At 63.4% G+C, this 22125-nt stretch overlaps 2 protein-coding genes across 4 annotated transcripts in view; one reads left to right on the forward strand and one right to left on the reverse strand.

The window, feature by feature from the left end:
- The first annotated feature begins 1882 nt into the window (after positions 1-1882).
- Positions 1883-5825, forward strand: IDH2 (isocitrate dehydrogenase (NADP(+)) 2). Its single transcript, XM_074880659.1, has 11 exons — positions 1883-2029; positions 2933-3024; positions 3368-3533; positions 3864-4024; positions 4114-4257; positions 4364-4500; positions 4611-4762; positions 4850-4962; positions 5040-5137; positions 5273-5365; positions 5623-5825. Exons 1-11 carry the CDS (start codon positions 1939-1941, stop codon positions 5708-5710), a joined length of 1335 nt encoding a protein of 444 aa, XP_074736760.1. The 5' UTR covers positions 1883-1938; the 3' UTR covers positions 5711-5825.
- A 1257-nt stretch (positions 5826-7082) lies between these two features.
- The window catches only part of ZNF710 (zinc finger protein 710), a 28278-nt gene continuing 13235 nt past the window's right edge, over positions 7083-22125 (reverse strand). For 2 of the 3 annotated variants that reach the window (XM_074880703.1, XM_074880704.1), the window contains exons 2-5: positions 10921-12349; positions 9805-9996; positions 9153-9327; positions 7083-8168 (exon numbers count right to left, since the gene is read on the reverse strand). In XM_074880703.1, the coding sequence (XP_074736804.1) occupies positions 7996-8168; positions 9153-9327; positions 9805-9996; positions 10921-12321 (1941 nt within the window). In that variant the 5' untranslated portion in view covers positions 12322-12349 and the 3' untranslated portion in view covers positions 7083-7995. Of the gene's footprint in view, positions 8169-9152; positions 9328-9804; positions 9997-10920; positions 12350-20108; positions 20563-22125 lie in introns of those variants that run through there. The other variant, XM_074880705.1, reaches the window with a different exon arrangement.

Here is a 22125-nt window from a genome sequence, read left to right on the forward strand (position 1 = left end):
CAGCGCTGCCGTCTGCCCGCCCGGGGCCACCGAGCCCCTCGGCACTGAGCCACTGGACGTCACGCCGTGTCCCCAGAGCAGCTGGGCCACCTCACTGTGGGCAGTGCGGGCAGTGCTGCTGGCATGTGCCGGGGATCTGCCGCAGGCAGCTGCCTGCTCTGTGCCCCCCTGGGCCCGTGGGGGGGGTGTGGGGACACAGTCCATGTCATCCCTGTCCCACGCCACTGGCCAGCAGCCCTGGGGCAGACAGACCCCTGCCAAATGGGGGGGACACAGCCCCCCCCCCCCCCCCTCCCCCCCCCAGCCCTGGCAGCTCTGAGCAGTGCCAGTGAGGGAGGCCGATGTTTGGGGATGGCACCGCTGGCACGAGGAAACACCGCACATCGCCCCGCCGGGCATGTGTGGCCAGAACACCCCTCTAGGTCCTGGGGGGAAGCTCCCGGGGGGCTCCGGCCCTGGGCTGCCCCGCCAGCCCCCCAGGGACCCCCCCCAGGGGCCCTTCACGCTGGGGGGAGGCTGGTTTGGCAGCGGGCTGGGGCGTGCGGCCTGGGCCCCGGCCAGGGATGGCCGCCTTTGTCTGGAGGCAGCCCTGCCCTGGGACGCTGCCACATGGCCGCTGCCGTCAGCGCCGCGGGGGGATGGCCGCGGCGCTGGTGTGACCTCGTCCCTGCAGTGGCCGCGGTCACTGGGTGGCTCTGACCGCAGGGCCGGGGCGAGGGCAGCCCAGGGAGGGGCTGCGCTGCAAGCGGGGGCAGCTGGGGAGCCCCCCACCCTGGGCCCTGTGCTGGGTCAGGGGGGGCAACAACCAGCCACTGCGGTGCTGGCCGTGGGGCTGCAGGGCTGCTGGCAGGATGGGGGGGCCCAGCAGTGGGAGCAGGGACACCCAAGACCCCAGCACTGCCCTGGAGAAGTGGGTGCTGGCCCCCCGCCCCCGCGGCTGGCAGCCCCCCAGGCTTCTGCTCTGGTTAATGTTAAAGCCAGGAGACGTCAGCGCGCCCGCCCTGCCTCCCCCCAACCCCTCTGCCTGCGGCCAGGCTGTTTTTCCTCCCGCAGCGGGATCTGCCCGTCCCCTGTGGCTAAAAAAAGCCATCGGCTTGGCCGGTGTGGAGGGACAGCCAACCTCGGGGGCCCGGCGGCCTCCTGCGCCCCCCCATGAACCTCCCGGCCCCTGCGCATGTTCTCGGGGTGCCCCTGGGGTGCATCACCCCCCTCCTCCCTGTGCCGGGGTCAGGCAAGGCAAAGGTCCCCCTTGGCCGCAGTGCCCAGCTGCCCCCAGTCACGACCCATGGGATCCCACTCGGGGGGAATCCTGAGCTGGCTCCAAGCCCCACGGCTTGGTGGCCAGTGTGTCCCCAACCCTCATGTGCCCCGGGTGTGGGGGGGGCACGTCCCTTTGCTATGGACCACCCCTCCCACTCCTCACACCCCACGCCAAGCAGAGCCGGGCAGGGGGGTGGGATGCACTTAATGGGGGGCACACGACGGCTCGCACACCCACCCGAGGCCTTGCACACCCCCCCCGAAAGTCTTGCTTGCTCCCCCCAGGCCTCGCACCCTGCCCTTCCCACCCCGTCCCAAGGACCCCCCCGCTGAAAGCTGATCCTGGGCTCGCCGGTCACCTTGTGCTTTGGCACCGCTTGCACCCAGCAAGTGGCATCTCCCCCTCCCCCCCCACCCGGGGGGGGCACCCTCCCACCTTGCCCCCTTTCCCCCCCGAGGTGTCCGTGTTCCCCCCCCCCCGGGTGTGTTTTACAGATGGGGTGCGCTGCGTGATGGGGTGGGGGTGAAGCAAAGGCCCGGGCCTCGCCGTGGGACCCCGCGCGGGCCCCTCCAGGGCCCCACGGGGGGGTCCGGGCTCGCACCGCCCCGGGGCGGAGCGAAGCGCGTCCCCGCTCCGCCGCCACCGCCCCCGTCGTGTCCGCCCCGTCGCGCCCCGCCATGGCCGCCCGCTGCCTCCGAGCCGCCCCGGCGCTCAGCCGCCTGCCCCGCCGTCCCCCCCCCGCCGCCCCCGCGGGGCAGCGCCGACACTGTGAGTGGGGGTGACCTTGGCGGGGTTGGGGGGGATGGGGGGAAGCCTTCGTGTCCTTGGGGGGCGCCTACCCCCCGTGGGGTTTGCACCAGTCCCGGCCCACGGAGGGGTTTGCACGCTCGGATTTTTATTTTTTTTTTGCGGGGGGGGTGCGAGTGGATCCGTGTCCCCCCTTACAGCCCGTCCCGGGAGGTGCGGGGGGGTTGCTACCGGTTCCACGCGGGGTTTTTACACCCGGTCTGGTCTCTCCCGGCCCCACGCGGGGTTTTGCAGCCCGACCCGCAGCCAGGTTCGGCCCCGGGGAGGGTTCGCTCCCGCTGCCGGCCCCACGCGTGGTTTTGCAGCCCGGTTTGTACCCGCTTTGACCCTGGAGGGGTTTGTTCCTGGTCCCGCTCTCACGTGGGGTTTTGCCGCCCAATCTGCGGCCCGGTGGGGCCCCCAGAAGGGTTCACTCCTGGTCCCGGTCCCAGCCCTAGTCCCAGTCCCAGGTAGAGCTTTGTGGCCCGGCTGCCCTGGGGTCCCACCCCGGCGGGGGGGTTTGCCTCTGCTTCCAGTCCCATGTGGGGTTTTCTGGCCCGACCCGCAGCCAGACTTGGCACCCAGAGGGGTTTTCTCCCGGGCCAGGTCCCACGCAGGGATTTGCACCCGGCTCCAGCCCCGAGAGGGTTTTGCCCCCAGTCCCAGTCCCAGGCAGGGTTTTACACCCCAGTTTGTGCCGGGGTTTGGCCCCAGAGTGGTTTGCTCCTGCTCCCATGCAGGGTTTCGCCCCCTGACCTGCAACGAGCCCTGGGTGGGGGGGTTGTCACCCACACCCTGCTGGGTCCCCCCGGGACGACTCCCAGTCCCACGCTGGGGTGCGGAGCCGTGGGGCCGGTGCCCCTGACGCCACGTGGCTCGCCCCAGATGCCGACCGGCGGATCAAGGTGGCCAACCCGGTGGTGGAGATGGACGGAGACGAGATGACGCGGATCATCTGGGCCTTCATAAAGGAGAAGGTAATGGGGTCCTGCCAGGGGGGGTGGGTGGGTGTCACGCAGGCGAACAGGTGGCCGTTGTACAGGGGACAGGCGGTGCCCTCCCCGTGTCCCTCCGTCCGTCTGTCTGCAGGAAGCAGGTGGTGAGGTCAGCGTGGCTTCCGGCAGGACCTGGAAGGGAGGAGGTCCCGGGCTGGGGGGACCGTCCTGGGCTGGGGGGGACCATCCCGGGCAAGGGGGGACCTTCCTGGGCAAGGGGGGACCATCGCGGGCAGGCAACCAGCCATGGTAGCCGGTGCTGCTCCCCGAGCACCCCCCACTGTCGTCCCCGCCCCCGGCTCTGACTCTCTCCCGGGCCCCCCAGCTCATCCTGCCCAACGTGGATGTCCAGCTGAAGTATTTTGACCTGGGTCTGCCGCACCGGGACAAGACGGACGACCAGGTCACCATCGACTCGGCGCTGGCCACCCAGAAGTACAGTGTGGCCGTGAAGTGTGCCACCATCACGCCAGACGAAGCCAGGGTGGAAGGTGGGCAGCGGGTGAGGGGCCGAGCGCCCGCCGCAGTGGGGGTGGTGCTGAGCCTCCCCCGTGTGTGCGCCCGGCCCCTCTGGGTCAGCCAGCGCCTCCCCCCAAACTGGTTCGGGTTTCTGGTGGGTCGGGGGCTGTGCTGGTGCCGGGGCTGGGGGCCCTGGCTGTAGTGCTGTGCCCCCCCGGCCCCGGTCACGAGCTGTCCCGCTCCTCAGCAGCGGCCCACGGTGTGGGGGGGCTGGTGGGGGCTGGTCGCTGGGCTGGGGTGACCTCCAGGGCTGTGCCTGGTGTGGGGGTGTCCCTCGGAGGCCTCACTGCCGCGCATCGCAGAGTTCAAGCTGAAGAAGATGTGGAAGAGCCCCAACGGCACCATCCGGAACATCCTGGGGGGGACAGTCTTCCGAGAGCCCATCATCTGCAAGAACATCCCCCGCCTGGTGCCCGGCTGGACCAAGCCCATCACCATCGGCCGACATGCCCACGGCGACCAGGTGAGCCTGGTGCGGCGGCTGCCTGCGGCGCGGCGGCGTCTGGCAGCTCCTGCCAGACCCTGCCCGACGCTCTGCCCTGCCCCTCGCAGTACAAAGCCACCGACTTCGTGGTGGGCAAATCTGGGACGTTCAAGATGGTCTTCACGCCCAAGGACGGCAGCGGGGCCAAGGAGTGGGAGGTGTACAACTTCCCCGGCGGCGGCGTGGGCATGGGCATGTACAACACGGACGAGGTAACGGCGGGGGCTGGGGGTGGCTGGCGGGGTCCCTGCCCCGCTGCCTGCGGTGGGCCTGGCCAGGCCGGGGGGTCCCACGGGGGTGCGTGTGCTTCCCTTGCAGTCCATCTCGGGCTTCGCCCACAGCTGCTTCCAGTACGCCATCCAGAAGAAGTGGCCTCTCTACATGAGCACCAAGAACACCATCCTCAAGGCCTATGACGGGCGCTTCAAAGACGTCTTCCAGGAGATCTTTGAGAAGTACGGGCTTGGGGGAGCTTGGGCTGCTGGGGGGTAACTGCCCCCAGGGAGGGGCAGTTGTGGGACCCAGCCCGGGGTGGGCATGGCTGATGCCCGCCCTGGGCTCCCAGGCACTACAAGACGGAGTTCGACAAGCTGAAGATCTGGTACGAGCACCGGCTCATCGACGACATGGTCGCCCAGGTGCTGAAGTCCTCCGGCGGCTTCGTCTGGGCATGCAAGAACTACGACGGGGACGTCCAGTCGGACATCCTGGCCCAAGGTGGGGTTGCTGGGGGGCAGATAGGGGGTGGGCTGCACAACGGTCACCCTCCTGGGGCCGCCCTGACCCCCATCCCGCCCGCCGCAGGCTTCGGCTCGCTGGGGCTGATGACCTCCGTGCTGGTGTGTCCGGATGGGAAGACGATCGAGGCCGAGGCGGCCCACGGCACCGTCACCCGCCACTACCGGGAGCACCAGAAGGTGGGTGCGCTCTGCCCGCAGCGAGCTGCCCGCACCGGGCTGCCCGTGCCAGGCAGCTGAGCGCTCGCTCTGCGCAGGGGCGACCCACCAGCACCAACCCCATCGCCAGCATCTTCGCCTGGACGCGGGGCCTGGAGCACCGGGGCAAGCTGGACAGTAACCCGGAGCTGATCAAGTGAGGGGCTGGGGTGCGGTGGGGGTGCTCTGGGGTAGGGGGACGCTGCCTGCAGCCCCCCCTTGCCCCGGCACAACCACCCTGGTGCCGGCCGTGGTGGGGTCCACAGCACCAGCGCAATGCCACCGCCCCCAGGTTCGCTCAGACGCTGGAGAAGGTTTGTGTTGAAACTGTGGAGAGCGGGACAATGACGAAGGACCTCGCCGGCTGCATCCACGGCCTCGCCAAGTACGTGCGGCTCACGGGGCGGCCACGAAGGCCGGCTGGCCGTGTCGGGTGGCTGCTGGCCTCCAGACAGTCCCCAGGGCATCTATTTACAGCTCGCAGGGTCAGGCTGTGCTTGCGGCGGAGCAGGGGCCACGTCCCACGTCCCACGCCCCGGGCAGTGCTCCCCCCAGCCAGGCTGGCTGCTGCCTGTGGCAGGGGCAGGCAGGGATGCCCCCCCCAGCCATGGGACCCCTCCAGCCCCTCTCTGTACCCCGCAGTGTGAAGCTGAACGAGCATTTTGTGAACACCACCGACTTCCTGGACGCCATCAAGAACAACCTGGACAAGGCCCTGGGCAAGCAGTAGAGGGGTGGGGGGGGTCACCCGCCCCCCACCCCACCATCACCGGATGGATGGGGACCCAGCGCTGCCTCCAGCTCACCGACACGGCTCAGGAACAGTTAAATAATTTTTATAAGCAGTTTTCTTACTAGTGTTTTTAAAGCATTTATAGCAGGGGTGTGTAGGACTTGGGGGGGGGGGGGGGGGGGGGGCAGGGTGTCTGGGTGGGGGGCCTGTCCCACGCTGATTCCTGTATCCTCCCCCCTCACAGTGCCAGCAGCCATTAAACCCCTCACCAGCCCACAGCGCGTGGTGGTGGCACGGCTCTTGTGGTGTGGGCATGGCGGGGGGGCCGGCCACAGGAGGCTAAAGAGTATGCATTTATTGGAATTATTGCTAAACAACTCTTCAACCCAAGGAGAGAAAAAAAATAACCAAAACAGAGTAGGGCTTTGCACAGCTGGGGGGGGGGGCTGGACACTGCGTACACTGGTGGGACACACACACACAGCAGGGAGCCACATACCTGTGGTGCCAGTGGCACGAGACCACCCACCTCATCCTGTGGGGCAGAGCCCGCTGCCATAGCTCCCAGGGCTGCCTCCCAGCAGCAAAGACCCCCTCCTGCCCCCCCCACATCGCAGCTTTTTGGTAATGGGAGTGAGGTAGTGTGTGTGTGGGGGGCGCGCTGCAGGGAGGGGGTGGCACTGCCACACTGCAGGAGGGGGTCTGGGCTGGCCAACCCTGCATCCCTCTTCATCCTGCTCCAGGGCTGGAGAGAGCTGGGGAGGGGGGGAAGGTGATGGCAAGGCTTGGGGGGGGGGGGGGGGGGCACCCTGCCGCCCCCCAGAGCCAACCTGGGGCTTTTGGGGATGGGGCAGAGGGTGCCCTGACCCAGGAGGTGTGGTGGGACCTGCAGTGTGCACACGGGGGGGGGGGGGGGGGGGGGGGGGGGGGCAGGCTCAGAGGTCCCGAGCTCGGGATGGGGGGGGGGGGGGGGGGGGGGGGGGGGGGGGGGAGCCTGCTGGGACCCTGCCTGGCACAGGGCAGGCTGGGGGAGCACTGCCAGGGGGGCTGCCCGGCCCCCCTGCCCCACAGCAGGGAGGGTGGAAAGCCAAGACAGGGGTCCCAGACCTGGTGCTGTCCCAGCCCCTTTCTCCCCCCACCCCAACACCCGTGTAACCTCCCCCTCAGGGCCGCGCTGCCCCAGCAAAAGCCTTTTCCTGAGCCCTGGAGCAGCTCAGGGGGGTGAGGAGGCAGGGGGGGGGGGGATGGCAGCGTTAGCCCGTGCTCAGCTGCCCCATGGGTGGGGGGACCCTGCTCTGGCCCTCAGCACCCCCCATCCCAAGCGCCACCGCAGCCCCCCCCGTACACAGACCACACATGTTACAACGGGTTTACAAAGCACATTGGTTGAAGGAAACTGAACTCGGTGAAAAGATAAATCCAAGCACGCGGCACGTCTGAAAAAAATAAATTACTTTCAAAATACCATCATTTGCTCAAGTTGAACAGGGTTTGCCTTCCTTTAAATACACCGCTCGCTGCAGCTGCTCTAGACCCAGAGCTGCTGCCTCCTTGGAGCGTCGCCATTAGTTTGTAAGAAAATATTCTGTTTTGTATGTGCCCCGTGGCCTCGCGCAGGTTGCCACGGCTCTGCCCGTGCCAGCTCGCAGCCGGTGCCAGGGCAAGCGGGACAGCTCTTGCCTGTCCGGGAGAGGGGGAAGAGCAAGAAACACAACCCCCCCTCCTCCCATGGGCAGAGGGGCTTCTGCCCCACGGGGAGCAGGGGGGGCGGCCGGGCTGCAGCCCCCGCGCAGCCGTGGGGGAGGACCCAGGAGGTAGAATAATTAGTAATGCTCATCATCTTCTGGGACGTGCCTTCCCCTGCCCGCAGCTTCAAGTACGCTGGACGCTGGAGTAGAGGCAAGGTCCTGGCTTGCCCCCACGCCGTGGGGCAGGCAGGAGCAGCGCACAGGGGCAGGAGAGCCGCAGGCAGCCGGTGCTGGGCTTGGCCCTCCCTCTCGGGGGGTGGTGGGGAAGGGCCCCAGCCAGGGTGAGAGCTCCGAGGTTCTGCAGGGAGCCCAGCCCTTGCTGTGCCAGCCCGTGGCAAGCAGCGACAGCCACCTGGTGTCGCCTCCAGCCTCCACCCTGGCAAAGCTCTTTGGACATCCCTGTTTTCTCCTTCCCCAAGCTCAGCCGGAGCCCTCCCCCTCTCCCGGGGCGGCAGCACGGGTCTGGCTAGGTGCCGCGGCCCCTCTTACCACGCGAAGTCCCCGCAGGCCCCCGGCAGCCTCCCCCAGCCTCGGCTACAACATGTTGTAGTACGCCATCTCCTTCATGGCCTGCTCGGCCAGGGTGTGCTCGTCCGGAGGGTTGCCCACCCCCCCGTAGCCGTAAGAGTTCTCCTCCTCGAAGTCATCCATCTCCTGCTGCCCGTCCAGCTCGGCGTGGTCGGCGCCGGCCAGGTCCATCATGGGATCTAGGATTCAGCACAGGGACATGCAATGACGGACCTGGATGAAGGCTCACGGCCAGCTGCACCCCTCCTCCCCGGGCAGCATGGGTTTAGAGCCCCAAACCCCCCCAGGAGCTACAGCTCTGCTCAAGCCAGGCCGCTGTGCAGGAAAAGGGCAGGAATGGGGGAACTCACTGGGTCGCCCCAGGATGTGCTCAAGGTGGGCATCAAGCTGCTGAGGGAATCGAGGGCACAGAGCTCGTCCCTGGCTCCATCCATACGGAGCAGGGCAGGTCCTGCCGCGAGTCGGCTGATGGGGGATCTGCGCCGACGCTGCGCAGAACCCCGCGGCAGGAGCATCGCCCGTCCCCCCTGGGTGCCTGTAGGTGGAGGGGGCAGCCGGGGCTAAACCAGTGGCATTCACCCCACCACCACCACCCTGCAAAACCCTTTGACCAAAGTCACAGCGTCACCAGAGGGCACCGTCTGGACCAGAGATGCCGAAGCCTCAATGGCTCCTTGAGGAGCTATTTAATATATTCACACTGAGAACAATCAGCCCCTGGAATAATCTCCCCGGGGAAGCCCCGACATTGGGCACTTTAAGGTTCAGCTGGACGAGGGCTGGGCCAGCTTGTCTAGGCCAGGCTTTGGCCAGAAAGGTTGGACCAACTGATCCTTGAGGCCCCTTCCAACCTGCCGTTCTGTGATTATTTTAACTTATTTATTATGCAGGTTATTTATTTGTATTTGTACCAAGTTTATTAAGCTTACTCAGCTCCCGCTCGGTACCTTTCCACGGCCCTCGTGGGAGGACGGGTGACAGCGGGGAGGTGCCGGTGGGACGAGCAAGCTGAGGGCAGCCCCTGGGCAACAGGACACGAGCTCACCAGGGCCGCCGTGGCACGGCCCAGCTCCCGGGGCAAACCGCCGAGACCCGGGCGCTCCCAGTAGGGAAAACCACAGCTCCCAGTCTGTGGCAGGTGCCCGGCTGCAGCCTGCACCCACCTTGGCTGTCCAGGCTGATGTCCATCACCCCGTGCTTGACCTTCATGTGCCGGCTCAGGTTGCCCTTCAGGTTGAACTTGCTGGAGCAGTAGGGACACTTGAAGGGCTTGCTCCCCGCGTGCAGGTGCATGTGGCCCAGCAGGTTGTACATGCGGTTGAAGGATTTCCCGCAGACCTGCCAGCAGAGTCCCGGGGGTCAGTGGGGGGTCTCCCGCAGCCCCCCGACCCCCCCCCAGCACTGCCGCAGGGACGTGGGCTTTTCAGAGCAGCCTCACCCCTGGGGTCCCCCTTCGCTCCCACAAGTTATGGGGCTGCTTCCCTCCTCCCCTGCAGCGGCGGGAGGCCTCAGGGACACTGTGCTGGTGTTACTGGGAACCCCAGCAGGTCTCAGAGAGGCACTGATTGTCCTTCTGCAGTAGCGGTGCCCATGCCCTGCCCGCAGCAGCTGCTCCCCACCGCGCAGCTTCAAGCAGACGCGTCAGGACGAGCTGTTTGCCCGAGCGAACAGAGGGAGGCATCGCAAAACTGCTTTCCCGGGACCGAGGACTCAGCCCAGCCTGGACGGGTTTCTCCGTGAGCGCAGCGCACCAGGGCCTGGGTGAACCCCCTCCCCGGATCTGCTAACCTCCCCCGCCCCGATCCCCGAGGGTACCTTGCATTTGAACGGCTTCACCGGGGAGTGCACAATCATGTGGGTCTTGAGTGTCTGCTTCTGCACAAACGTCTTGAAGCAGATGTGACACTGGTAGGGACGGACGCTGGTGTGGATCAGCATGTGCCGCTTCATGTTGGCCTGGAGGGTGAACTCCCGCCCGCACACCTCGCACTTGAACTCCTTCACGCCCTGCGAGGGGGTCAGAGAGCCGTGAGTGCATGGGAGAGGCGAGCCCCGGGGAGAGCAGCAGCGGGCAGGGCTCTGCCTGCGCTGCTGGGGCAGCTCAGGGGGTCTCTGAACAGACCCCACAGGAGCTGGGGGCACAGGAGAGGTGCTGGGCATGGTGCAGAGCAGGGACCTGTGCTCCCTGAGGGGCACGGGACGGGCTCCTTGCGCTAAGCCGAACTTGGGGGACTGTCAGTGGGCTGGACTGCAGGAACTGGGGGGCATTAACCCTCATCAGCTCGTCTGCACCTTCCCCAGAGCATCTCCCGCTCCCCAAGCACACAGCAGGCGATACTGAGAGCCTGGGGCCATCCCCGTGCTGCTCCAGGGGCAAATTCCTGCTGTCCAGACACCATCATTTCACCCGCCCTGGAAATGTGTTTGCAGCCCTTGGAAAACCCAGTATTGGGTCAGTGCTGGAGCGAGAGCAGCTCGGGGAAGGGGCTGGCTGGGGAGTGTCGCTGCCGTACACAGCCAGCACGGGGATGCTCGAGGGCCCTGCCTGAGCCCGGCAGCGTGCGGGAGGGGAGTTGAGGGGAGCAGGGCTGGACGGGCTCTATAAGTCCAGCTCGGAGACCCAGCTCTGCGCTCTGGCTCGGACCAATTGCTCCCCCTTGAGAAAGGAGAAACCCCTCGGGAGCAGCTGTGGGCAGGGTCCCCCAGGTCACCCTGCCACAACATCCACAGCAGGTCTGAATGGAGACCCCCAGGAAGAAAGGAGGCCGGGCAGCCCCATAACAACGCCCCTTTGCCACCGACCAATGGCCCACCCACACCACCCTTCTCCCAGGGCTGGCCAGGACTCTGGGGACACCTCCGGCACCTGCATCCAGAGCTAGCACAGGACGAGCAGCACCCCCTGAGCGCCTGAGGCACCCCGGCCCTTACCTTGTGCGTGAGGGAGTGCTGCTTGAGGTGGTGGATCTGGCTGAACTCCATCCCACACTCGGTGCAGACGAAGGGCCGGACGTTCTGGTGCTTCAGCATGTGGTTCTGCAGCTGGCTGCGGTAGTGGAAGGACTTGCTGCACTCCAGGCACTGGTACAGCGTGGGGCCCTGATGCGTGGAGAGGTGCCGCTTCAGCTGGGTGAGCGTGGAGAAGTCCAGCCCGCACTCCACGCAGACGTGGCAGCGGCCGCTCTCATGCTTCACCTCGTGCGCCTTCAGCTCACTGGGGTAGGCGAAGCCCCGGCCGCAGAAGCGGCAGCTGTAGGGCTTGATGTCGGTGTGCAGCAGCATGTGCCGCTTCAGGTGGCTGGTCTGGGTGAAGGCCTTGCTGCAGACCTCGCACTTGTGCGGCCGTGTGCCCTGGTGGGTCAGCAGGTGGGTCTGCAGGTGGCTGGGCTGCTTGAAGAGCTTGTTGCAGTGCGGGCAGGAGTGGGGCTTGATGCCATTGTGGCCCAGGATGTGGGTCACCAGGTTGTACTTGGACGTGTAGGACTTCTCACACATGCGGCACTGCCAGCGCTTCTGCCGGTCCCCGGCCTCCACCAGGTAGGAGTCGTCGATCTGCACGTTGATGTCCAGCCGGTCCAGCTGTGCCTTCTTGTTGCGCTCGCTGGTGGCACCCGCCGCCTCCGCCTCCAGCTCCCCCGGCTCCTGCCAGCCGAAGCCCTGCTCGCTCTTCACCGGCTCGGGGGACGCCGGCGCCGGGGCCTCCGCCTCGCCAGGGGATGGGGTGCCCGCCTCGAAGGCGCACTCGGTCCGCAAAGCCCCTGCCGCGGGGCTGCCGTCGGCCGCCTCGGTCCCCTCCGGCTCACGGCGTGCGTGCCGGCGGAGGTGCCGCAGGCGCCGGGGCTTCCTGCTGAAGGCGCCGAGGTCGATCATCTTCACGGCGCTGCTCTGCACCGTCTGCTCCTGGCCAGCGTCCTGGAGCGGCGGCGGGCGGCCACGCTGCTGCTCACCCTCCTCATCACCAGGGACGGGCCCTTCGTACAGCACCTCGTCCTCCGCCTTCTCGCACTTGACCTTGGGCACCAGCCTCACCGGAGGCCGCTTCCTCCTCCGGGCGTGCTTCTCCAGGGAGGACTCTGCCTCCAAGACATCCTCCTCCTGCCCGTCCCCGGGCGCCTGCCCCTCGCCCTCCAGCCGGCACTCACCCTCCGGCTCCCCGGGCTCTGCTGCGGCTGCGTCCGGCAGCTCCGCTCCCAGCCCTGGGAAGAAGCCGGCAGGGCTGACGGTGGCCCCCAGCAGCTCATTCTCGGACACCAAGCCCAGAACTGCAGCCTGCGCCAGGGACAGCACCACCACCGCGTCCGTCTGGGTCCCGCACTCAGTGAAGCGATCCATCTCTCGCCGCCTGCCTACGCTGTCATGGCTGGGGAGGGGGGAGAGAGACAGCTGTTAGCCCCCTTCCGCCACCACAGATGCCACTCCGCAGGGGGCTCCTTCCAGCCATCACCCCTTTCCTCATCACCGCCCCCAGTAAACCCCAGACTGACACAGGTGTTGCCAGTGCAGGTCCCCAGCACCACACACCCGAGGACATAGGTCCCGGCTGTGGGGGGGTATAGGGGGACCAAGCTGTGGAGGGGAAGCCCAGCTCCGTGCCCACTGTTGGCTGTTCTGGCTCTCAAACCCCAGGGCTGAGCTCTGGGTGCAGAGCAGGGCAGGCACCCCCGCGCCTCGGGGATGCTGCTTCACCCTCCATCCCCAGCCCCCTCCAGTCAGCGGCCGCGGGTTCCCTGGCAATTCAGGCTGGGACAGGGAGGGGAGAGCATCAGCCCGAACGGGACAGAGGGGACAAGAGCAGGAGGGACATGGAGGCATGGGCAGGTCTGCCCGTCGGCAGGCTGGGGAAAGACACACAGGCTGCCAAAACACTCCCTTCAGCTGGAAGGTGATTGATGCAATTTGTGTTGTGGGGATTAAAACAACACTTTGAGAACATGCTCATGCTCAGCTCACTCATGCCCAGGGGCCCAACAGCCCTGTTCCTGCCCCGGAGAGGACGGGGCAGGGTCCTGGGGGGAGGCAGAGCCCGGAGCAGCAGTGCCCGACTCCCCTGGGCTGAGCCAGCCGTGGACCCCCATCGATGGGGAGCAGCACAGGGCCCCCCCAGCAGCCTCCCCCCTGGGGTGGCCAGCGAGGACAGGCAGGGAGGTGCTTGGAGAGCCGCCACCAGATGAAAGCAAGGAGGCCGCTGCTTCCTCCTGCGGTGAAGAATGTTCTCCTAAATATAATTACTTCTGCAGCTACAACAAAGAGAAATCCTATGGGGGAGGTAAAACAGGAATAAACTCTAAACCGGATTATGCTGCAGTCCCAGGAGCACCTGCCCAGCGTTGAGAGGCAATCCTGGACTAAGCAGCCCCTCTCGGGGTGCAGGAACCCAGCGTTAGCAGCTCATCATCCCCACGGTTCCCACCACAGCACCCACACAGCCCCCGTGCCAGCTCGCCAGCCAGGCCGGTTACGGGCTGCAGGGACAAGGAGTGCCGGCTGGGGCACGCTGGCCTCTCCCCTGCAAACAGACCAGTGCCAGCAGAGCTGCAGGCAGCTGCCTGCTCCTGCTGGTTCCTGGTGAGCACGTCCGTGTGGCCTCTCACGCCAGGTCTGTGCCCACCGAAACGCCAGGACACGGTGTACCCATGGCGGTGGGGAAGGGGAGAAGAACTGGTGTGAAAAGAGGAAAAAAACAGAGGAGGGGAGAAACACCAACAGCGTAGGGTTGGTAACCAGGGGACCGGGTCCTTCCTTTGCATCCCTCCCGTGCGCGCAGTATGCGCTGCTCAGCCCCCGCCGTGCTGGATCCAGCCGTGGGATAGGGCACCCTCAACCCAGGGTCTGACACACCCGGCAAGGGGACCACCCCTGGGCGTTTTGTGGATGCTGCTGCCCCCAAGCTCCAACCGCCTCTGCCCTGGCGTGGCAGTTGGGCCCTTTGTCAGCAGCTCCAGCACCCTCCAGCCCCCAGCACCCTCCGGCCGCTCCCCTTGCCCTGGCAGGAGGAAGGGTCCAGCCGGGCATCCGTGCCCCATGGCAGATGGGAGATGGGCTGTACAGAGCCAGTGGCCAGAGATGGGGGTCTGGGGGTGGGGGGGGGGTGGTGGGCTGCTGGCCAGAAATGGAGGGGAGAAGAGAATGGGGGCGGCTTCAGCCCCTCGCACCTCCAGCCGGGGAGAAACCCTGCGGAACCGGGCAGAGAGGAGATGGAGAGGAGGAGGATGGGCGGGGAGGAAGAGGATGGGGGAGGAGGAGAGGGGGGAGGGGGAGCGCGGAGGCAGTGAAACAAAGCGAAGAGCGGGGGAGGGTGGCAGCAGGAGGGGGAGGAGGGGTGGGAGGAAGGATGAGGAGGAAGACAAGGAGGAAGACGAGGAAGCAGCCAGGGTTGGTGGCTGCTGGTGTGCAGAGCCCAGCCGGGACCCCCTTTCCCGGGGGGCTCGGGCTGGTCACCCACTGCCCAGGCAACTGCAGTGCAAGGCCAGGTTATCACCATCCTCCTCTTCCTCATCCCGGGCAGGTCCTGCAGAGCACAGTGCCCCCCACCCATGGGCTGCCCAGCACAACACACCCCGGACCAGAGCGATTCCCACTGTCCCGCTCAGTTCCCTGACCAGCGGTGTGTCCGTCGGTCACCGCCGAGCACCCGTCCTCCCCGGTCAGCCCCGTGTCCTGGGCTGGGTCCCAAGCAGACACTGGCCAGGGTTTGGGTGCCGGGGTCCAGGAAGGAGCGTGCCAGCGGGGATCAGCTAATGTCGCTCCTGCTGGAATCAAGGAAGCTGAAACCAAGCGCTGCTCCCCAGGGTCTTGGCCCAGATGGGGAAGGACCCCCAGACCGGGGTCCCTCTGCTCAGTCCTGGTGAGAGGAGCTGGAGGACCCTGGGAAGCCGGGAGAAGGTCTTTCCATTTGGTCTTGGATTTTGTTTTCCCCCTTGGTTTGGGGCACAGTTTCTACTTCCATGTGCACTGGCTGTCTCTTCCAGTCTGGTTAAGATCTCACTTTTCCCAAGGATTTCTCCACAGACGCTTATGCAGGACAATAAACACCCACCTGCCTCCTCGGGCAGTGGCATGTTGTTACCCCAAGTGCTGGCACCCCAGATCCTGCTCCCCAGGCCAGGGATGGGACAGCCCCGCAGCCAGTGGCAGCCTCCGGGACGGGAGAGGGGACAAGGGACATGAGATGGGACCCAACTGTCCTCCCCACATCCCCAGCGCTGCAGAGGGGTCAGCTGGACCCCCCGGCGTGGCCCCGGGTGGAAGCTGGAAGAATGACACACACATATGCTCCCGAGACCAGCAGCGATATGTTTTAAGAACCACCCTAAAACAGGCTTTTAGAAGGTAAACAGTGGCTTCCTACTCCAGGGCACTCCGAGAAAGGGGATGAGCTCCGCTCCTCCGGGCCTCAGTACAAAAATAAAAGCCTTGTGTCACACGAATCACTCTTAGCACTCTCCTCTATCGAACACACGGGCCCTGGCCTGCGAGCACCAGCACTGCAGGGAGAGAAGCGGGGAGCGGGACAGATGCTTTTGTTTCACTTCGCACTCTCACTTCCCTGTTCAGCCTTCTCGGGGCTTGCAGAGCGGGCTGGAAACGCTGTTTCCCAACACACTGGCAAGTGAGGTCCGGTCACGTATCTCAACTCCCCCAGGAAACCCCCTGACAGCCCTCTGATGCAGAGCACCGCCTAAACCTCTGCTCTCCCGGGAGCCACTTCCCATTTTGCTTCAAGAAGCCAAAGCAGCGGCCTCGGGGGCCCCAGGCCCAGCGCTGCAACCCAGCACAGACCTGCCACGGCCAGGCCCGGGCGAAGCAGTCGCTCCCAGGGTGAAGCGAGGTGATGCCAGCCCGGGGTGAAGCACGTGGAGCACCCAGGCACTGGGCAGGGGCTGGTGCCGGGGCAAGCGCTGCGGGCACAGCTCGCCCCAGCTCAGCTGCACAGGAAGGAAAATAAGCACAAATAGATTGTCCCTCCCGGTGCTGACAAAATACCACCAGCTGAGCTGTTACAACAAAGCCTCATCCCTCCCGGGCTGGCGACTCGGGAGCCGCAGCACTGGCCAGTTCGTCCTGGCAAAGCAACGGCCCCAGTGCTGCTCCAGTGCCAGAGCACGGGGCTGGGTCCCCAGGAGCTGCGAGGAGGCTTTAAGGAGTAAACACCATCGCTCTGTGGAAGAGGAGACTGTTAGGAGCTTTACACAAGGCCGTGTTGCCTCGGTAAAGCCCCTAATAAATAAACTCCAGCCAGCAAGTGGGACATGCCCGTGCCTCTGCCCACAGGGCCGTGTGGGCTATGGGCAGGTGACCCGAGGGGCAAGCTGGCAGGTTGAGGGTAAGAGGAGGAGCTGGGCAAACCCCACTCTCCCCCACCTCCCACCCCATGAAGAGCAAATGATGCCAGGCTGAACCTCAAACTGAACTCTCCACCCCAGCCCTGCAAACCCTTCTTCTGCCTTCACCCCCACCATCCCACATGCCTTCACTGGTCTCCCCCACTCTGCACTCGAGTTCCTTGTGCAACCTGAGATCTGCCTTTCTCATCTACACCCACAAACGGAACTTTTCGGTAGCTATTAACCATTCCACAGTTTGGTCTGGTGCAGAGCTGGGTGCTGTCCTGGCCCCCACCATCATTCCGCACCCATCATCATCATCATCCAGCGCCGCACCAGCCACGAGCTGCTCGCCTGTTCAGCCCTTTCTCATCCCATCCCTCCCTGGCTGCCAGCAAACAACTGCACACCAGCAGTGACAAATTTCATCATCCCATTTTTCAACAAATTCACAACTTTTCAAGAGAAAAAAAAAAAATCTATGCAAAAATCTGCTACTACACCAATTTCTTCACATCTCTTCTCAGAGCACACCTGTGCCTTGCTGGCCCCAGCAGTGATGGAGCAGTTCCAACAAGGCACTTGTGTCTTTGTGCTCTTCTGCTCGCCCCGTCCTTCTCGTCCTGCCCTTCCACTCTCCCTTCCCCGGGGGCAAAGTCTGTATCTATTTCACTGGGTACAACGCCAACATCCATTCTTGAGGAAGAGTTATGAGGAGTACTGTAAAAAGGCACACGCCCAGAAGCGCTGCGGGCTGGGGTCCCAGCTCCACTGCGGGTACTTAATTTTTAAATGCTCCTGGCTTTGTGTTATCACACCATTTCTGCCGCCTCCTGCCCCCAGCCCGAGGGGCCAGGCCCTTCTTCTGGCGCCGTGTCACGTGCTGCCGGGACAGGGATCTGCTCCACCCCGTCACCTTTACACCTATCCACGCTGACCTCCCTAACCCCCTTTTCCAACTATTGCTTGGTGCGTTCAGCTCATCCCTCTGTCCCATCTCCCTGATCAGAAAAACACAAAATAAATTAAACGTGTCTTAATACTGATCTCAGCAGCAACACAAGAGCAACTTCTCTTCCTCCCCAGCTTGAGCCTCCAGATCCTTCCCATGGCTGCACATGAAGGTTTCTGCTCAAGCTCAGCCGTCCCTGCCCATGTACCACAGCTGGGAACTGAGCCCATCCCAGGCCTAAATCAAGACCTCTAGCTCAGCTTTAGGGGCTCTCCGGCTCATTCACCGATGGAGATGCTCACCCGCACCTTTCCTGCCCGTGGAGTTACACAAACGCACTTGTCGGGGTCCCCGGGGAAGCCACGCATGCCGTGCTCCCACTCCCCCTCCTCAGTGTCCCCCTGCGCCAGCACTCGTGGGAGGGACGAGGGGCGCACCCGGGGCCGGCCGCAGCAGCTCCCGTCCCTGCTCCTCGGGGGGGTTGTGAAATTCGGGTTTCTTTCAGCATTTCTCCTCCCACTCCTGGGAGGTTTTTGTCTCGGTGCAATCTCTCTTCTCCTCCTGCCTTTCTCAATGCAGCCAGGAAGAGTCAGGCTCTGCCCTGGCACATCCCTGCGCTTCCTCCCTGCCCACCCTCCTCACAGCCTCCACTGGTTTCTCGCTCACCTCCCGGTTTTTAGGCACTTAAAATAGCTTTTTTTACACAGCTTTCACCTTCTGATGTAGTTTTACTTCTATTTACCTCTCTTGCTTCATTTTAACCACCCAAACACCAAACTCTCACCCGGGGCCAACTTACACCAGGCAGGTCCCCTCCTGCAGCAGCGTTTTGCCCCGCGGCCTCTCCATCCCCCAGTACATTTCTTGCTGGATTCCAGATCTTCCAGCCACTGCACCAGACTAAGAGTCATCCATCTCTGGACACTCTTCCCTGTTTTAACCCCCTCAGTTTCACCCAGCGGCTCCACTGCCTCACGCCACCATCCCCTGCACCAGCGCCTAGTGCGGCTCAGCCACAGCAGACACCAAGGCAGCAGTTCTAGAGATGAGACTCTTGGCAATCCTAAACGGAGCAGCCTAAAAAAATTACATCTGGTTCATGAAAACTTCACCTGTGCACACAGACAAGGTTTGCCTGCAACACCCTAGGTCTGATTGGGGGGGGGGGGGGAACCTGGGTAAAAGGGCCCCCCACTCCCCCCGAGCACCATCCTGGCTAGAGTCCCATTGCAGGTGCCCTGCAAGGGTCCGCAGCTCCCCACCACCTCCCTCAGCGCCTCTGCCGAGGGATTAACTATCACACAGGCCCTTGTCTTCTCCCAGGCTCCATTTCCTGATCAAACGCCTGTCTCTCTGCTACTCTTTACATCAGGCACAGAGCAAGCAGCACAGTCACCAAACCTCACCCAGCCCTCCCTGCAGGAAAGGGAGCGTGGGGCATCCAAAACCCCAGGAGTTTGGGAGATTTACCTCTCGCAGCCATCCGGAGGAGCAGCAACCCCCCCTCTGCCAGGCACACAGCAGCCCTCCCTGCTGCTGGCTGCTGCCTGCTGTTATCCCTGACCCATCAGAGGGTAAGTGCAGGCACATGAGCGGGTGCCTGGGCCCAGCTGGTACTGGCAGCAGCTTATCTCATCTAACTCACCTCCCCACCTGTGTTCGGCGTTTCAGCCTGTATGACAAACCCAACAGCAATCTGGGGAGGCCCTTAGGACTCGTTCTCGGCAGAAAGAAAATCAATGGTTCAACCCCAGCAATGCACTCAGGCTGTCCCGGCTGGGCAGAGAGCACTTCCCTTAAAGATCGGCTTTAAACCTGCGTGGCCACAAGTCCCCGGGGCCAACCTGCGTCCCTGCGCTGGCCCATCCGAGGGGTGCACGCCCCAGCTGTGGGAGATGCACCCCCGCACCTCAACCCCGGGGGGCTCTCACCCCACAGAGGGTGCTGTCAGGGCTGGGCGGCTGCTGGACCCCTTTTGTAGGGCCCTTTGTGGGACCCCCATTGCAGGACCCTTTGTGGGATGCCCTTTGAGGGACCCCCATTGTGGGACCCCCATTGCAGAAGCCCCTTTGTGGGACCCCCTTTGCAGGACCCTTTTCAGGACCCTCTGTGGGCCCCCCATTGTGGGACCCTTTTATGGGATCCCTTTGCAGGACCCTTTGTGGGACCCCCATTGCAGGACCCCCTGCAGAGCTCCCCCCACCGTGGGCACCCTGGGGGGTTGCAGACGCGGCAGCGGAAGCACCAGGTGAAGCTCCCGGGGCGCTGGGGCTGAGCCTGGGCAAAAATCGGGGCTAAAGACGATGGGGTGAATTTGGGCATGTGGGGGTCATCTCGTAGGAGGAGGAGGCGTTAAAAGTTTTCAACCATTTTTAACAGAAAATGGCCGATCAACGGGTCTGTAATATTTGTGAGAACACCATTGATTTCATTTTTCTTCCTTTCTTAAAAGAAGCTTTCATTTAAATTTAATAAAGGAAAAATCAGTCTTTCATCTTTTTTCACGGTTTTCACATAAAGCTGCTCAAACCACCCACAAAAATTCTAAACAGAAAAATTGTTTTCGCTGAAAATCACAACAAACAACTAAAATTATTCATAAAACTGACCCAGAGCGTTCGTCCTGTACCAGGCCTGAGGATTTATGAGTTCATCTTGGTTTCGCTAAACGCTGAGCTGGGGCTGAGCGGGTGGTCTCCCGTGCTCTGGCGGGGCCACGACAGCTTCCCTGGGCGGGACGAGCTGCCCAACACCACAGCCGGGCTCCAACACCGGCTTCACCCAACCCCAACCTCACCAGGGCCAGTCAAGGCCAAGAGCTGCGGGACGCGGGGGACACGTACCTGACCCTGGCTCCGCACTGGCCACCGCTGCCCAGCCCGCCTGCCTCAGCCTGTGGTGGAACCGAAAGCACCGCTTCTCGCCTCAAAACTGGCAGCTGACGCAGAAAAACTGGACTTTAAATAGTGAGACGAAGTTCTGAGAAACGGGGAAGAGGACGCGTGGCGCGGGGTTGCTGCGACCAAATAAACTCCGCGTTTTGGAAGAAATCAGAACAATCTTCCAATTCATTCAGTCAGTGTCTCCACGTTAGATACTATCTAACTCCAGTTTTAAGGAGAACTTTTTCTCTAGAAAAAAGAAAAGAACTACTTCTTGTAAGCTGGTTAGAAAGCAGAAGTGCTCCCTTCAGCCCTGAATACGCTTCCCAACAAGGAAAGACACACAGTATATCACGTGTAGCATGTGAAGTGGTTCTGGGCGGAGGAATGATCATCTTTGGGGGCTCTGAGTTAAAAAGAAAAAAAAAGCCCACAACCTACAATTTGCAGCACGATATAGATAACGTTTTCTAGTAAGATTAGGTGGAAAAACAAGTTGGGGAAAATGACGATGTCAGGTCCGGGTGACAGACAAGTGTCTCGGGAAAGGAGCTGCACCCACCCGCTTTGTCCCATCACGTTAAACCCTTCCCCGAACGATCTGTTGATGTTTCTTTTTGTGATTCCTACCCCAACCATTATGTTCATCATGAGAAGTAAATATTTATGTTTGTGGCCACCAGGTTATTGGCAACCTCCGAAAGGGAAAAAGGAATGTTTTTTTAAATAACTGGAGATGACCATTTCTGCAGAATAAACGTGTAGGACTCATGAAGGCGCCTGATTCTCCCCTCCCCATCGCCAGCCCTGGGATGTGGGAGCAGCCGGTGCCACTGGCACCTTCCCAGGAACCCGCCAAGGCCAAAGCTGAGCACAAAACTGTCTCTGGGTGTTCAAACGACGTCCGCAGTGCTCGGCTTTCAAGCACGTCGTTTCTCTTCCTGGCCCCACGTGCAGCTGCCGCCGAGGCCGGGCTGTTTGCTGGAAATGGGGCAGCTCTGGCCCTGTCATGCCGCAGGCTCTGCGCGGCCACCCCTGCTCCGGCTGCGGGAGCCAACTGTGACCGCCATGGGTGACACCGGGATTGATCCCCGCCTGGCACCCGACGTCTACAGGGAACCTCAGCTCTGCGGGATGGAGATCGGGCACCGCTCCGCACCTCGGTGCCTGTCCTCCCCCACGAGCAGGTCGCTGCTCTGGTCTCACTGTCATGCACTCGCTGTTTTTATCTCTGAAATGCAGCAGCTGCATCTGGACGGGGGATATAAATATCGAGGCCGAGCACAGGCAGGGGCTCTCCCTCTCAGGTCAGATCCTCTCCCACCTCCCACCAGCCCTCTGGAAGAAGATCCGCGTGTTGGACTCGGGGTGGGTGCAGCGTGGTGCCCTGTTTCTGAGGAAAGACTCCCTGCGGTGGGCACAAAATGTTTCAGCTCATGGAAGCACAGGGCGAGAGGGGTCAGTCAGCCTGTGAGCAGTGGCAGCCGCTGCAGCCGTTCACCGCGGAGGGATGGAGCCGCCGTCCCAAACGCTGCCATGGCTTCCCAGCGCCCACACCGAGCTGGGACATCCCGCTCCTGCTTCCCTTTCTGCTGAGAATCCACTTTCCTCCTCCACCCGAGACCGAGCCTCCATCCCTCCATCGTCGTTCCCCGCCCCCAGCATCCTCCGCTCCTCCATCCCTCCGTCGCTCCCTCATTCTTCCCGTTTCCCTGGCAACGCCCATCTCTCGCTGGAGATCTGTCCCCTCTCTCCCTCTTATCTTTCTCCTTTCTCTTTCATCTATCTCCTAATCTCCCTCTCTATTCCAAACCTCTGTCCTTTGCTTCCTTTCTTTCTCTCTCCCTTTTCATCTCCTCCAATGTCTTCTCTATCTCGGGGTTACAATTATTTGAATCTCACTTTAAAAAAAAAATTATCTACTTCATTAACCACCGTGCCACCAGCTCCCCTCCCACTCCTCCTGCAGCCCACCCGC

The sequence above is a fragment of the Strix uralensis genome, chromosome 11, assembly GCF_047716275.1.
Source record: "Strix uralensis isolate ZFMK-TIS-50842 chromosome 11, bStrUra1, whole genome shotgun sequence".
Classification (NCBI taxonomy): Eukaryota; Metazoa; Chordata; class Aves; order Strigiformes; family Strigidae; genus Strix; species Strix uralensis.